This window comes from Thalassophryne amazonica, chromosome 20 (assembly GCF_902500255.1).
Source record: "Thalassophryne amazonica chromosome 20, fThaAma1.1, whole genome shotgun sequence".
Taxonomy (NCBI): domain Eukaryota; kingdom Metazoa; phylum Chordata; class Actinopteri; order Batrachoidiformes; family Batrachoididae; genus Thalassophryne; species Thalassophryne amazonica.
In genome coordinates this window covers 62,780,968-62,796,660 of record NC_047122.1, presented here as the reverse complement: position 1 = coordinate 62,796,660, position 15,693 = coordinate 62,780,968, and the positions used below count along the sequence as shown (strand labels likewise).

Below are 15,693 nucleotides of genomic sequence, written 5' to 3'. Positions count from 1 at the left end.
CAGAACTCGGCTCAAACCGCTAGAAGCAAGTGAGGTCTTCAAATAGTACCGAAACAACGGTAATGTTACCTGAAGCTTCGTCTGTGAAGACGTTAACTCCTTTTTATTCTTCTTCTATGGCGTTCCTTCTTCTATAGTGTTTAAACGGCAGCCATCATCCTTGTTGTTACATTACTGCCACCTTCTGCATCAGTCTGTTATAGCAGTAACAAATCCTCTCGACGAGTCCAGCGTCTTTCAAGTTTTTAAAAAGCCAACACTTCCCCCTCCCATTTGACGCGATCTCTAAAATACTTCCTACAGAAACTTCTTTCAGGCCTGTTTTTCTAAATTCTGAGAGAAGATCTTGCCTTTCTCTCGAATATTACAATATGAGAACATGCTGCACTATCTGGCTGTGGACCTTCCAAACGTAGTCCATCCTGGTGCTTTACTAGGACAAAGACAGCACTGTCCAAGAAAGTATGACCAATTCTCAGCCTAACAATACTGACTTCATCCTTTCTTTTCCACCATTTTCTTCTACAACTATTTACTAAATCTGCCACTCTACTAGTTACCGGTATTGAAAATAAATACCCACCCTCAGTCTCCTGCTCCCAGCGTTTTTGCCGTTGTAAGTTAATTTCTCTCCAGGCAATACACTTGCTCTCTGCTTTGTAAAGATTGATACCGATGTCTATGTTTTTTTCATTTGTCATAGCTTTTTTGGTCAACCTATCCATCTTCTCATTTGCTGGGATGCTTATATGTGCAAGAATGGTGACAAAGGTCAATTTCAATTTGTACAGGGGTCAAAAGTTAAAGTTGCTCGAATTTTGGTAAAAAAGTGGTGCAAATCATTAGTTGGGTGAATACGGTTTTATAAAGGAATAGTTTGCATCATGTATCATGCTTAGTTATCATGTTACAGGGTAGCATATGTCACATGTCATAGAATCCAATGGATGCCGACATTGTTTAACCTTTACTTTGCAAACCAAGCCTGCAACACAGTCAAAACTATTCCATTTATTAGTCCTATTAGCTCAACCAGTAATTTGCACCCCTTTTTACCAAATTTGCAGCAACTTTAACTTTTGACCCCTGTACAAACTGAAATTGACATTTCTCAGTGTTTTTGCTGTTGTTACCCCATAACTCCAGAACATTCATTCACAGATAGTCCAAACTATACCTTTTTGGAATCTTTATGATCAGACAAATAATATGGAATACCTTTCAATATGATTGGAGCATTTTTAAATTTTGAACCCTGTGTAATTCTTCAATTGACCCCTTCTTGGCCGCCTATTGAATGTTTATGTGGCCACTCTGCATTTTTAAAAGAGTAAGGAGTATGTGTGCCAAATTTGGTGCTTGCATCACCATTTGAAGGATCCCTCAGTAAATATTCACTTATCTGCTGCACTATTGGCAATAAATTTGATTCTGATTGTAACTTTTCCACAATAAACATTTTCCCCCTTTCCCATAACCTTCCATCATCTGCAAACAATGACTTACCACTGCCTAAATGAATATTTAAGAAAATATAATTTATCATATTAAACAGTAAAAGACTTATCACACTTCCTTGAGGGGTCCCATTTTCTACCAGACATTTCCTTGATATTTCTGATCCTATCTTAACCTGAACACTTTTCCTCTTCAAGAAGTCCATTACCCAGTTAAACACATTTCCTCTAATTCTCTTTCATACCCATCTTGATTAAAAGGCCTTCCACTCAGATCTTCCTCTACATCTACAAATATCACCACCACAGTCTCTTTGTTGACCTGATCTCATCTTCTAAGCATAAGATTGAGTGAGTGGTGCTTCTCCCTTTTCTAAATCCACTCTGCTAGTTCACCATCAGCCCCCTTTCCTTAATTAAGTGTATTATTCTTCCATTAACCAATCTGTCCATTAATTTACCGACATGAGATCTTAAAGCTATTGGTTTATAAATCACTGAGTTACTAACATCTTTCCCTGGTTTCCTGATGGGAACAGTAACTACCTCCTTCCACCCTGAAGGAATCGTTCCTTCCTCTCACACCTTATTATACAAATTTAAAAGCTTCTGAAGTCCCTCATCACTGAAGTGTCTTAACATAGAACAAACGTCATCTTTTCCAGGAGATGACGTCCTACATTTAGCCAATGCAGCCTTTAACTCTTCCAGAGTGAATGAAACATTATACTTATCTTGAGACTGTCATTTTCTTTGACGAACGTCAGAATAGCCCCCCCCCCCCACTTGTTTCTGCTCCGCCCCCTTTTCTCCTCTTCAGACAGATTATAAGAACTGTGCACTCTACTCAGAGTTCTCACCATCATTTCTGCTATTTCTGCATTTGATATTACCACATGCTCTCCATCAGAAACGACAGAGTAGTTCCACTCTCTTCTATTACTTTCCATCCTCTTGATCATCCTCCATATTTCATCTATAGAAGTGATATTTATTTCCAATGGAGCCACAATAATCCCTCCAGTAGGTCCTTTTTTGTTTGTCTCATAGTTTTCCTCACTGCTGCCTGTAACTGCTCAGTCAAATGATGGTAGATATGAGTCCTTTATAGCAATCTAAAAGCTCGATTTCTGTTCTTAATTGCATCGTCACTCTTATCATTCCACCATGGAACAGCTTTCCTCATGTGTTCTTAGGTATAGCAGTCATTCCAGCCCAATGTACACTCTGTCGCAGTTCACTTTCAAATTTCTCAACATCATCCTCCTCTTGCACTAAGATGAGATAAGTAAATAAATCTTCCCTAATTTGTTTTTTGGAAGACCCATCTTCCATTAGTATTCTCAGTATGGCGTGATATTGTAATATCTAACCTATGCACTCTAAAAATGAACCGCTGTCTCAATGAGAAAAAGTGATGTACTGTAACAATTTGCATAGATTTAAAAAAATTCTTTCAACTGAACTTGAGAAGTCTTGTGGCATTAACTGAGTTGAAAGTTGAAATAACTTTAAAAAAAAAATCAATGCAGATTGTTACACCACTTTTTCTCATTGAGACAGCAGTTCCTTTATTAGAGTGCATGAATAACCGGATAGTGATCACATCTGACTGTCCCGCTGTCATACACGACCCGGGCAGTGACTGACTCTTTGCCTGTTCTTATATCTATCCTTGTCCTTTTTCCATCATTTAGACACACCAGGTTTCTTTCATTTAACATATCTTCTATTATCTGACCATTATTACCTGTCCTTTCCCCTCCCCATAATGTACTATGGGGATTGAATTCCCCACACCAAATAACATTATCACTATCAAAGCCTTTCACTTTCTCTAGCTCATCAAATTCTAACTGTTTACATAGATTATAATAGTTTATTACCACTATCTTCTTCCATTCCACCCATACGTCCACCACCACAGTGACCTCTGAGAGTATTGGAACACTTGGTATTTCACACATTTTAATTTGTTTATGCCATTTCAAATACAAAATTAAAATAATAATAATAAACCTTTCTAAAATATCTTCCTTAAACTCAAACTGAAAGCAAATCTCTACAACTTGATAGAAATTAATTAAAAATATAAACTTCAAGATGATGGGTTGCATAAGTAATGGGCTCCTTTGGTATAATACCTGTAAATAATCTGTTTTATTGTCAGTTTTTTTTTAGACAAGTCAGGGGTTGAATACATGAACATTTCCAAGTCACTGAATATGTCTTGGACTTTATTTACATCAGTTATGAAGAAATACAAATGGTATGGCACTCGATGGTAAATCTGTAGACAGTTCTCAAAAACTGAGTGGCTGTACAAGAAGGAAAAGAGTGAGGAAAGCCACCAAGACACCCAGACAACCCAGAGGAAGTTGCAGGCTTCTCTGGCTGCGATTGGAGAAATTGTGCATAGTGCATGTTTGCATTTTGTATAGTTATACAGCTTCATGATGAAGTGGAATAGAGGAGGATTTTTTTTTTCACCAAAACATCAAATATAGGCTTACTGGAAAACTGTAGTTGAACTTTCAAATCTTCTTTTTAAGAAAAGCAGCAAATCTACTACACCATAGACTAGAACTTTCTTAAAATGATCAACTATAACTCTCCTCTTGAGTCTTTATTTTTGCATATCTGACATTTGCTATTCATTGAAAACTTTAATAGACAATGAAAGCAGCTGTACACCTGGACAACAGAAATCTGATCATTGTGGATAAATCAGAGCTCTTTACTGTGTTCTGTGCACCACAGGGTGGCAGCCTAAGATCACTGCCCCTGATTTTAATTCCCAAATGTGTTCTGTCAAAGGGAGAAATGCAGCATCTGTGAACTGATCCGTCACAGAAATCAAGACAAACACGTTAGCGACACAATGAAACAGACACTAAATAAAATAAATAAATATAATAATGGGTCGCTGTGAGTCACTGCAAAGAGGAGATGCTCAAGATCTTCAACAGTTGAAGGTTTAAGCAGAACAAGCGCATGTGTTAAGTGCAAAGCTCGCTGTATCAATTTTGAGCCACAGCTTCCGTTAAATAATTCGAAACATTTAGAAGCCTTGTTCTAAACGTAGCTCACATCACCATGTGAACTAGGTCAATGCACCCAGAGCGGGACTACTGTCTTATTACAGAGCACATCTCAACCATGTCGAGGAGGTGCAGAGGCCACACGGATGACCTGAAGGTCATGACATCAAGACAGGGTCAGAGTTCACTGATTTAACTCATCTTAAAGCTACTGTATGGAGGATTTAAGAAATGGAATACAGCATTCATAACCATGTGTTCATTCATGTTTAATTACCTGCAAAATTGAATCATGTGACTTCATGATGAGCTTGGAATGAGCGCTTCATATCTACATGGGAGTGCACCCCTTCATGGATGCCGGCATGTTGTACTACCGTGCTGATACAGTAGCCCAAAAGGGGCATATTTACTGTACCTATCACATTTTGAAGGATGGTCAGAAGACTGAAGAAAAAAAGTGGTTCCTCCCCTCAACACGGTCAGGTGGTTGCTAGTGCAGGCTTACGAGTTTGAGAATCCTCTTTTTGTGAAATTTTGGGTCAAACATCTTGTTTATCACAAGAGAAGCTAAAGGAGCAGGAATCCCAGATGTCTGCGCAAAAATTAGCAGAAACTGCAATCTGCAAACTCACCACTAGATGACACTAAATCCTACACACTGTAGCTTTAAATCAAATCAGCTGACAACATGGGTGTTTAAAATTTAAAACGTAAACCGCCTGATCTGCTGATGGAGTATCACATATAACAACAGATTGCAGACAGATGTGCTGGACACTAAGAGACACTTTAAATCGTGGCCAAACATTCAATGGTGTCGACTTCGCCAAACTTATGATCCAGATTGAGACGATGGATCATGTCTTTTATATAGCAAGTTGTACCATTTTTCAACAATTTTACACAATTCTTAAAATGTTTTCCCCCATTTTCCATGAAATGTGTCTGAAAGGAAGCTCCAAGAAGAACTACTACATTTTTTGTGCAAATTAGCTGCATTTTTCACCATTGTAATCAGTTTCTCACAATGTTTTCAGACAATCTCTGGCACCTGTTCAGTGCTTGCATGGACTGGGTGTTGGGTGGGTTTGTGGAAACTAGTGACTCAGGTGCCTTCGTTGGCGAGGATGTTGTGATCCAGGCTTTCAATGACTCCAAGACTCGGCCATCATAACTGTATCTGTGTGCGGTGGAAGTGCACAACTTGTAGAGACATTCGCTTGTCTCTGCAGTAATAACTCACTTATTTCATCAAATGCTGAATTTTTGCATCACCTCTATCAATTTCTTTAAGGAATTTCAGCTCATCTTCAAGAAAACTGGCAAAATGATCAGAACGTATATTGAGGTACTGATGACCCAAACATGCTATCTCGGTCATCATCAGTACCTTCTTGCACAAAGCAAAATGTGGCATTTTTCAAAACTTTAAATTTTTCAAAAAAAAATTGCCAGCCAGTCTTAAAATTTGGTTTCATGCTCACTTTTATCACAAGGAAGAACCAGGCTGGTGTTTTTTTTTTTTTTGGGGGGGGGGGGGGGGGGGGGAATTTGCACCTACTTGAGAGTAGGTGCAAAAAACTCCAGATGGGATGACACTACCACTGACATGTGTAGCCATTGTCCTAGGCTTTCCAAAGGATATTAATGGTCCTTCCAAAATGCACTGAGAGGTACATAGTCCATCCTTTCCTTATATGAAATATCCCATAGAAATGTCCGCCACCTATGGGATGGTTAGTGGATGCCGGATTGATGATGGATTAGGAGCAGGTGTCATTTTCAGTGAGAGAATCAGACCATTTCTGATGAGAAATACATTATTTCAGATAGTTAAATGATTATTTCAGTCCTTACATTGTAAAACGTAAAAAACAAACAAAAAAAAAGCCATGCCTAAATGCTATCCTACGGAAAATATACTGTATGAATTTAATCATGAAAAGGGGAGTGAAGGAGATGGTGAAGAACGCAGTGAATGAGGCCGGTATTTTTGCACATTACTGTGCTGGTTAACAGAAAAATATAATGTAATTTTCTGAATGTTTAACACAGTCACAACCCTCCAGAAAGGATTTTGTATGAATATAGCTGAAGCAGACACTTCTCTCTCTTTCAACATATGTGTGATTTTTAATTCTCACGTGGATTGAAACAAGCTTGTTCATCAGTTTCCAAAGTCCTGGACTGGTGGCTGTCACTGGCTGTTGACAGAAACATTTGGGCAAAGATGGCCAACATCTGGACAAGTCGTGAAACGTTTGTACCAATATTCTCTTCTACTTGTTACTGCACAAAGGGTAGGGTTGATTTCAGCATTTTGGTTTCAATCTTGGAAGTAAAAACATCAAAAAAAAAAAAAAAAAATACCAGCGTGCATAATAAAATAATTTAAATATTGCATATTTAATCCTTGCTTTCACTTCTGCTAAACTACTTCCACTTCCCACAAAAGTACTCAATAATATAACAAAGGCAGTGCAAGATGCAAGTAAGTCAAGACACAAAAACAGGCAGGTAACCAACATTTATTTACCATTTTCAACTTTACAATAAAACCAGTAACATCTGTCAACATTAGCAAAATAAAGAACAGAAATCAATCCAATGTATTTACAGAGACAAAGCAGATTCAGGCTCACACACAACAGATAAACAACTCTGCTTCATATCAAACCGTGACAGTGAACATAGCAAGCTTAAGTGTTCTTTTTTCCTTCTTCTTCATAGTAAGGTATAAATCAAAATTGTCTATTTTTTTTTATCTTTTAACAAACAAGACATAGCTTCTCTGAATCTTTAAGATGGTTCTCTATAATACACCACAAAATACTTCAAATTTGGGTTAAAATATAGGAATGTAAAAAGTTGGCAAGTCTCTTAATTTCTGATTTCATGTTTGTTTTTTTTCCTTTTTCTTCTTCCTTCTCGACTTAACAGTCATTTCAAGTGGTGGTGTTGTCATAGCAATCGCATCTATCTTTGTTCCTTCGGGATGGAGGCGTCTCAAGCTGTTGATTTGTAGGGAAAAGATTAGACTCCGCCTGCCTCCGTCTGTACTTTGCGGCGTCGTTAGATCGCACTCTCGCCAGTAAAAATCCATCTTCTGTGTAGCAACCGGCCTTACAGCCCAAAACTCAGTCAGGGTCCAGATGTCGAGCAGGAACCAGGGAAGTGATCGAGTGAATCAGATCTGTCGTCTTGTTTTCATGACGAAAAGTGGCACGTCGAAGGAGTCTCTCACATACATGTGTATATATTTACATATACATATATCCATACATATGTATACATATACACATATATATAAATATATATATATTCTCTAAAATTCTCTCTCTTCTCTCTTGGAAAAACAGTTCAACCAGTTCATTGTGAGCTAAAGGTACAATCACTCTTTCTTTTCGGAGGCAGCGGGGGTCGAGCTGCTCTCCTCTGTCGGTTTCGTGGCCTCGGGGGCCGGAGCAGCTGCCTCCTTGGCCTCCTCCTTAGCCGGCCCCTCCTCTGCCTTCGGAGCCTCGGCTGCAGCGGCAGCCTCCTCCTTCGCCTCCTCTTTCTTCTCCTCCTCCGCAGCAGCTGCGGCGCCGTTCTCCGCAGGCTTCTCCTCAGTGGGAGCAGCAGCCGTTTCCTCTTTCACAGCTTCGCTCTTCTTGCTCTTCTTCAGGTTCATCTTGAAGTTAAACGTCTTCTTCAGGGAGAACTTCTTCTTCTTCTTCTTCTTGGGGGTCTCCTTTGCTGCAGCCCCGTCTTCAGGTTTGGTCGCCTCTCCATCTGCGGCGGGCGCCAGCTCAATGGCGTCGTCTTCTGCGTTGGCTTCAGGCTCTTTGGCTGCTTCAGCTGAGCCATTGGTAGCAGTGGCATCCCCATCGGGCTTTGCAGAGACATCGCCATTAGTCTTCACATGGCCGTTCTCCTGGTTTCATGGTTAGAAAAGAAAAAGAAGATGACATAAGTGAAATTATCCTGACATTTAACACTCTGGCAAAATGTCTTTTCTGTGAAAAAAACACCTCTGCAGATTTATAAACACGAACAGGACCGATTTCTTATACGTGCTCATCAATTAACCACCGTGCCCCTGCCTCAGAGGCGACGCCTTGCAGTACACTAATCAGACGATAGGCGGCGGTAGCGTCACGCAAACCACTAAACATACCAGACAGACTCAAAGACAAAACGCATCGATGGAACAATTAGACCAAAATAATAATAATAATAATAATTAAAAGTTTTTACTTTATTATCATTCCAGAGCAATAAAAGCCAAAAAAAAGAGGCCGCAATGATAAGTGAAGCTAAATATCAGCCGTGACGATCCAGTTTATTTTAAACGATGCGATGTGTAGATAAATGTGACTTCAGTCACTCACTGTGCATCAGAGTGGATTTTTTCGGATAATCAGCAATAATCAGGCTCCTGTTGCAGAAATCAGCAGACTGCCTACGTGCGACCGAGACGACCCCCCCTCCCCTCCCCTCCCCTCCCCAATACATCAAAAACACTTATTTAAAAAAAACAAACAAAAAAACAACGAATAATACACTTTAAAACTGAATTCAAATAAGAACAACAACAAAAAGTTATTTTTATTTTTATTATTTTTTTTTTGCGCTTCTCGAAGACGCCTCCTCCCCCCTCCTCCCTTCACGTTCACAGTCAATTTGACGTCGACTAAACGAAGACCCACAACTCTGTGTTTTGGGTTGAGAAATGACCTGTAGAGACGTTTTAAAGGTTAACAGAAGTTTAATTTGATTTTATTTGTTTTGTTTTTTACCTGTCCGTTGGTTTTGACAGCAGCGGCGTCGGCGGCAGCGGCGTTCGCCTCCACGGCCACCTCTCCTTTGGATGCCTGGGACCCCATTGTTTTCACCGGCGCCTTTTCTAAAGCAAATTATAAAAAGAAAAAACTAAAAAACAGCGCTTCCACGTAAATCCAACCCCAGCGCGAAATACGTGTCCAGCGATGAAACGATGAAAAAGTGTATTTCTTTTATATTATTTTCGTTATCTCTCTTTATTTTCAGCTTCTTGTCTCCGCGGCGGAGAGAGACTCTCTAAAACCGACACTGGTTGAACGCAACGCTTCAACAGAGAAGCGGGTTCAAGACCCCGCCCATAGGGAGGGACATAAATCAGGTTTAACCAATCGTCATTCCATTTAGGCAAGCGCTTATCCAACTCTGACCAATCAGCTCTGAGTGGCTGAGATTTTGCGCCGCCCTAATATCCCCCTCCCGCCCCCCAGCAACCAAATGAAAACTGTAAGTGCAACACGGAATCACTTTAATATCTTTTTTTTTAAACGATGAATACACATTACATCGGTGGGTTTGTTTCGGTTTTCATATATTAAATTCAGCAAATTACTTAAAAATGAATTGTACAGCTGTGCAAGTTCCAACTAAAGTGGCATTCAGTAGAGAACACTGCCAAAGAACAGCAGTCACAGTGGCGGCGCCAAGGAGGGGCTTGGGGGGGCTTAAGCCCCCTCAATAATGAGCCAAGCCCCCCCTCAGCTCCCCAATAATTCTGCCAATAATGTGAATAGCGCCTGACATATTTGTGGATATCAACTGCAGTTTTGCACTGAGAATGTCTCAATATTGCGGAACTGAGCAAAGTGATGAATGCGTGTGTTCAGTGATCCACCAATGCTGAATCACCCTTCACAAACAGAATTTTCAGTTTTGCAAATAAACATTTATTTGTAAAAACCCACACACAAGTTACAAATCAGAAATTTGTGTTTGTGGATCACAAAGCACGTGTACAAATCAAAGGATATTTGTAAATCACCCTCTGTGCATTTGCAAGTATTAATGAGACAAATTTATCTCCATACTCCAAAAATTTAGGTTTCCTAAATATTTAATACGGCCACTCTTAAAACTTCACTTATCTTTATAATTTTATTACTGGTGAATTTTAGAATTGATTTAGATTAGATATACTTATTATCTCACAGGAATATATCACAATTATGTGGGAACTAATTTTTGCGCAGGAATTCATCAAGCACGTCAGCCGCAGCCGGGCACTAACACAGAATATACAGAAGCTGTATATCATTGTTCAGCCAAAACTTCTGTGTTAAATTGACAGTAAATCTTTGATATAGATGATTTTTGTAAGGTTGATTCCATGCATTGTCTTGAGCACCATTTCAATGAATTCAGTTTGTATACCTATGTGCAAGTTTACTGAACTTGCAATCATTCTAAGTGATGTGTGTGTGCATTGATACCACATTTTAGAGGAGCACGGGTGACTAAAACATATACCTTGGTATTTATAAAAACAATTTACCATATATTGTTCATTTCGATGACATTTTGTGGAGCCCCTCCAACTTTTACCCCAGCTCCCCCTTAGCCCCCCCCCAGCAAAAATTTCCTGGTGCTGCCACTGAGCAGTCACACAAATTCACATGAATTTTGATCTAGTTTAAAATTCTGCCAGAAACTCGTTAATCCAACGTCAGGATTTATATGTTGATCCAGTTGTCTAATCCAGTGGATTTTCTACTACACCATTAGATTAAAAAGACATGTAATGAGGACAGTTTCATTAAAACATGGTGAACGTTTATGCAACAGATCGACCCAAAAAGCAACTTTTCATTTGCTAAAATAATGAATTGAATTGAATTGAATTCATTTATATAGTGTCACATCACGACCTCTTCAGAACACCAACGGCTTTGTGTGTTTCTCCAGGTAAAACTGGAGCTGCGTCAGGAAGGGTATCCGGCGTAAAACTTGTGCCAAATACCAATGCGGATCTGGCTTTATCCGCTGTGGTGACCCTAAACAAACGGAAACACCCAAAAGTATAAAAACAACAACATATATAGTGCCAAATCACAACAAAGTTGCCTCAAGGTGCTTCACACAAGTAAGGTCTAACCTTACCAACCCCCAGAGCAAACACACCGGTGACAATGGTAATGAAAAACTCCCTCTGATGATTTGAGGAAGAAACCTCAAGCAGATCAGACTCAAAGGGGTGACCTTCTGCTTGGGCCATAATATCTCATAGATGTGTTTGCCACGTGCTGGATGGTTATGGGATGCTGGATTGGTGATGCATTAGGAGCAGGTGTGGTTGCCACCAGTGTTGCCACAGGTATTTTGAAAAGTTACTTATTAGTTACTTTATACAGTTACGTCATTGGCAGCTTTATGCAGTTACTTTATTAGCAGCTGCCAACAACTTGTAACTAATATGTAATATAACTAATAAGGTCACTATTCAATCTAATTTGGTTACTCTTAAGATTGAGTAATCAGCAAAATAACTAGTCAGCAAGGTAACTAAAAGTTACTTTTCTGAGTACTCAATCTTAAAAATGGCCAAGTTAGATTATTAGTTACTTTATTAGTTATATTCAGCAACTGCAGACAAGTTGTCCATAGCTGCTAATGAAATAACTGTATAAAGTAACTGTAAAATCTAACTGTATAAATTAATTAATAAAGTAAGTCCTCAGAGTTACTCTGGCAACACTGGCTGCCAGTGCAAACAGACAGACAGTTTCCACCACAGGAATTTAATCAATCAGAAAAATAAACCATTATATTTTATTGTGTAACAGCAGCTATGTGACAGCAAACAGACACTTCTTCTTTCTCTCTCTGTGTCACTCATCACGTGTGGTGTTGAAGTTATTTGTGGCTGATGAGCTTCTTTGTTAGTTTTATTCCATTCCAAAGCAGAGGTTTGGTGACCACCAAAGTTCCACAATCCTGACAACAATTAAACCAAATTTTAACAATTAAATGAAACTACATGGGTGAAAACATACCTGTGAGAGATTTAAGCGCATTAAATTTATTTTTCCTTGTTGTTGTCCATTCGGCTGCTCCCATTTTTTGTTCAGGGTCGCCACATTAATTTGTTTTTCCTAACCAGTCAAAAACAATTTCTTCATAATTTTCACAAGTTTTATCTACTTTAACCAGATAGACACATTTCAAAGCAAGTTCACTCTCTTTAACCATGACAATTTAAAAGGAAAATTGTCACATTTGAGACGCTATAAAAAGTCCAAAATCCTAACGGTTCAGCGATAAATCACTTATCAGTATTGCAGAAAATTGTTTTTGCGCTGCTCGATGAATAGTTTCATCTTGAGTAGTAATGCAGGATTATTAGGGTTGACAGTAAGTGGAAAATGAAATCTAATCTGTGCTGGAATGCTGAGTATGTAATCAGAAGGAAGAAGTCCAGTCATTCTTTCAGTATCGTTGTGAAGTAATGATGAACAGAGCGGCTGGTTGCCACATATCGTCTCTTTTCATGACACAAAGTTCATTCTGCCGCAATAATTTCCCATTTTACGTTTTCTTGACTCAGCAGGGAAGTTTTCTGAATGACTCTTTTAGTTTCAGTTTCTACAAATATCTTCACAGCTGCTGAAAAATCCCAAAGACTTTGACTCAGTGCTAAAGTTCAGTCCAGATCTTCCCAAAAGCTCTTCTTGTGTCACACTTCACTTTTTTTTCTTTTTTTTTTTTTTTTTAAGTGTGTGATTTAGGGGACCAAAAATAAAATAAAAAATGAAAATAAATAAAATAAATAAATAATAATAATAATAAAAATAAGTAAATAAATAAAGTGGTTGTGAATCATAAAGAAATTTAACTCTCCAGAAACATTTTTGTGGGTTTTTTTTTTTTTTTTGGTCTCTATTTTAAAGCATCTGTTGAATGTCATTGTGTAATGTATGTATGTAGGAGAAACTGACTTGATTTGTATCACAAATACAACAATTTCATGACTAAATTAAAACAGATTAAAATGTGACTTTTAAGGATGTTGTTCCTCAGGAGTCTCTTCTTTCTACCAGTCGATACCACCAAAAACCAAACGGCCAAATGGGCCTAAATTTGTCAAACAATGGTGAATGAGGGATTGTATTGTTCGGTGTTGTGCTCGGTATATGGGGACATATATTACTGATTTCTAGCTGCAGGACTGACTCCTGTCACGTTGTCTCCTCACAGCTCCGTGACTGGAATCCTTGTTCACTTATGCTTGTCAACAACATACCAGGAGCAAAATACGGCAATGTGATGATCATACACATTCCACCTGATCATTCTGTGCCACACATATCCCTCGTGGAACAGCTGTTGGAGCTGCAAATCCCAACGCACGGAGGCAAAGAATTTGGTGTGCAATGTCACAAATTGATCTTCCGTGCAACCAATCAGTGTAATTGATTTTGCAAGAAATGAGAGCATTGGAATGTGAGCAAGCAGCCGGTCTTTATGCTCAACAGAAAAATGAATTGTTGACAGTTTCGACATGTCATGAATTGTTTGTCATTGAGCGACAAAAACACCAAATGTCAACACTTGTCAATGTGAGAATTTGCTGCGTCAAATATCAAACACGGGCCAAGCAAAATGGAACAATTCTAGATCACACAGAGCTGTGGAAATAGCCACTGTAGTTTTTTCACCACTTTTTGTAAAACTGAAACATAAATCCAATAGTTCACAGTTTCCACAGCATGACTTGGTAGAACATCCATCCAAGTCTTTGCTGTGGCACATGATGTGCCATGTCACATGCAAAAACACAAGAAAAACACAAAAGTACTGGAAGAACCTAGACAATCTGGCGATGAGGCAACCCTCTAACGGTGGTCATAAAGGCAATGAAACAATCAAATGCGGAACAAACATGGATGAAACATAAAAGTAAAAGTGCCAGCGAATATTGAACACAGGAGAGAGTCGTCAGGTAACATAGGGAATAATAATAATAATATGCAGAAAATACTACGAAAAACAGTGTAATGCAGAGATCAGTATTAAATGCCAAAACGTGACTCATGACACAGACAAGCTTTCATTTGAGTCTGCCTTCACACTCCAGCTCTTAATGAAGATGACAGATTACAACTGTGTTATGACCAAAACATTAATTAGGTATTGAAGTACAACCCTCTTGTGCCCAGGGCCTTACTGTGTGAATAGATTTCACACCATAAAAAAACACTGTGTTGGACATGTCCAACATGCACACGTACTATACATTATAGACTGTGCCCATAGAACATCATTATAGGGCCCCTATAGGGCAAAGATTAATGGAGAAATTTTGATGTGTCAAAAAACTTAAAATATAACTTAAAATATAATGCAATGCTAAAATACAAACTACAATATAAAATACAATATAAAATAAAATACAATATAAAATACATATCCTCGGCTGTATGAGCATGTAATCAATGAAAGAGTGTGTAGAAAGAATATGACCTTTTGATCTCTTATAATAGGTCAAGGTTAGCCATGTTTGAACTTTACCAAGGTCTGTGTCCCAAGAATGCTCCCTGTGAATTTGAAGACCCTGGCAGTAATAGGAATGGAGTTATATGCTGTGGACAGACGGATGGACGCAAAGTCTTCACAATACCTAATGGCCATATTTTGACCTCAGATAAAACTGGATCAGGTGGCATCATGATGATAGAATCTTATTATTAATGTTTTATTACAATGCGATAGGAAGCAACTATTAGAAAAAAATCTAAAAAAAAAAAAACATTGCCTGGACTATTTAAACTTCTAGAGGATTGGATTTTTACATAGAGAAATAGCTCATTGTGTGATCGTAGATAGAAGATCAATGCTTTGCCCACAGTCCTGAACACACGGTGGCTTTGGTTCCTCTCTGGTTCCTCTCTGGTTCCTCTCTGGTTTGCCCTGGCTGATCTCTGTCCACTGAACTCACGCTGAGACGTCTGACTTTTTCTCACACATGTATCTCCCTGTATCGACCCAGCCGGCCTTATAAAAGTCATAATAATGTGGCCACTGTGTATTGTGGAATGCCTGGTAGGCAGGCCGTGCCGTCTCCTCTACTGAATGGCTTCTTCAGTCCGCCTGAGCCAAGTTGTTCCAGAGGGGAGAAACGCCACCATGATCGACTTTGATTGAAGCTTACAGCCGGTGCCCCGTTGTTGTTTTCAGTGAAGATGCCCTGTCACGGCAGTGGCGACGGCGCTGAGCGCAGCAGCTGGACGCTGACCCATCATCGCCTCGTCACTGTTCTCAACACTCGGCCTCTTTGTGTGTCCGAGTGTGTTTACATGTTTGTCAACTTTAAAGGGAGCATTGTCATGGAATAGAGGAGCCACGAGGAGGTCTCATACACACACATTATGTATGAACAC

The 15,693-nt window shown here is 39.1% G+C and overlaps 1 protein-coding gene across 2 annotated transcripts; it reads right to left on the bottom strand.

Annotated features, from left to right (window-relative positions):
- Positions 1-7,009: 7,009 nt before the first annotated feature.
- Positions 7,010-9,593, bottom strand: marcksl1b (MARCKS-like 1b). Of its 2 annotated transcripts, XM_034160725.1 has the most exons (3): positions 9,280-9,593; positions 8,047-8,414; positions 7,010-7,997 (listed from the first exon to the last, which is right to left on the bottom strand). In XM_034160725.1, the coding sequence occupies exons 1-3, from the start codon at positions 9,364-9,366 to the stop codon at positions 7,871-7,873; spliced, it is 582 nt and encodes a 193-aa protein (XP_034016616.1). In that variant the 5' UTR covers positions 9,367-9,593; the 3' UTR covers positions 7,010-7,870. The 2 variants fall into 2 exon arrangements, with proteins under 2 accessions (XP_034016616.1, XP_034016615.1); XM_034160724.1 differs by having other exon boundaries at positions 7,010-8,414; positions 9,280-9,592.
- Positions 9,594-15,693: the final 6,100 nt, after the last annotated feature.

Coding starts and splice junctions, on each gene's coding strand:
- marcksl1b (XM_034160724.1), bottom strand. CDS start 9,366: ATGGGGTCCCAGGCATCCAAAGGAGAGGTGGCCGTGGAGGCGAACGCC. Junction 8,415..9,279: donor CTGTCAAAACCAACGGACAG/GTAAAAAACAAA, acceptor CCATGAAACCAG/GAGAACGGCCATGTGAAGAC.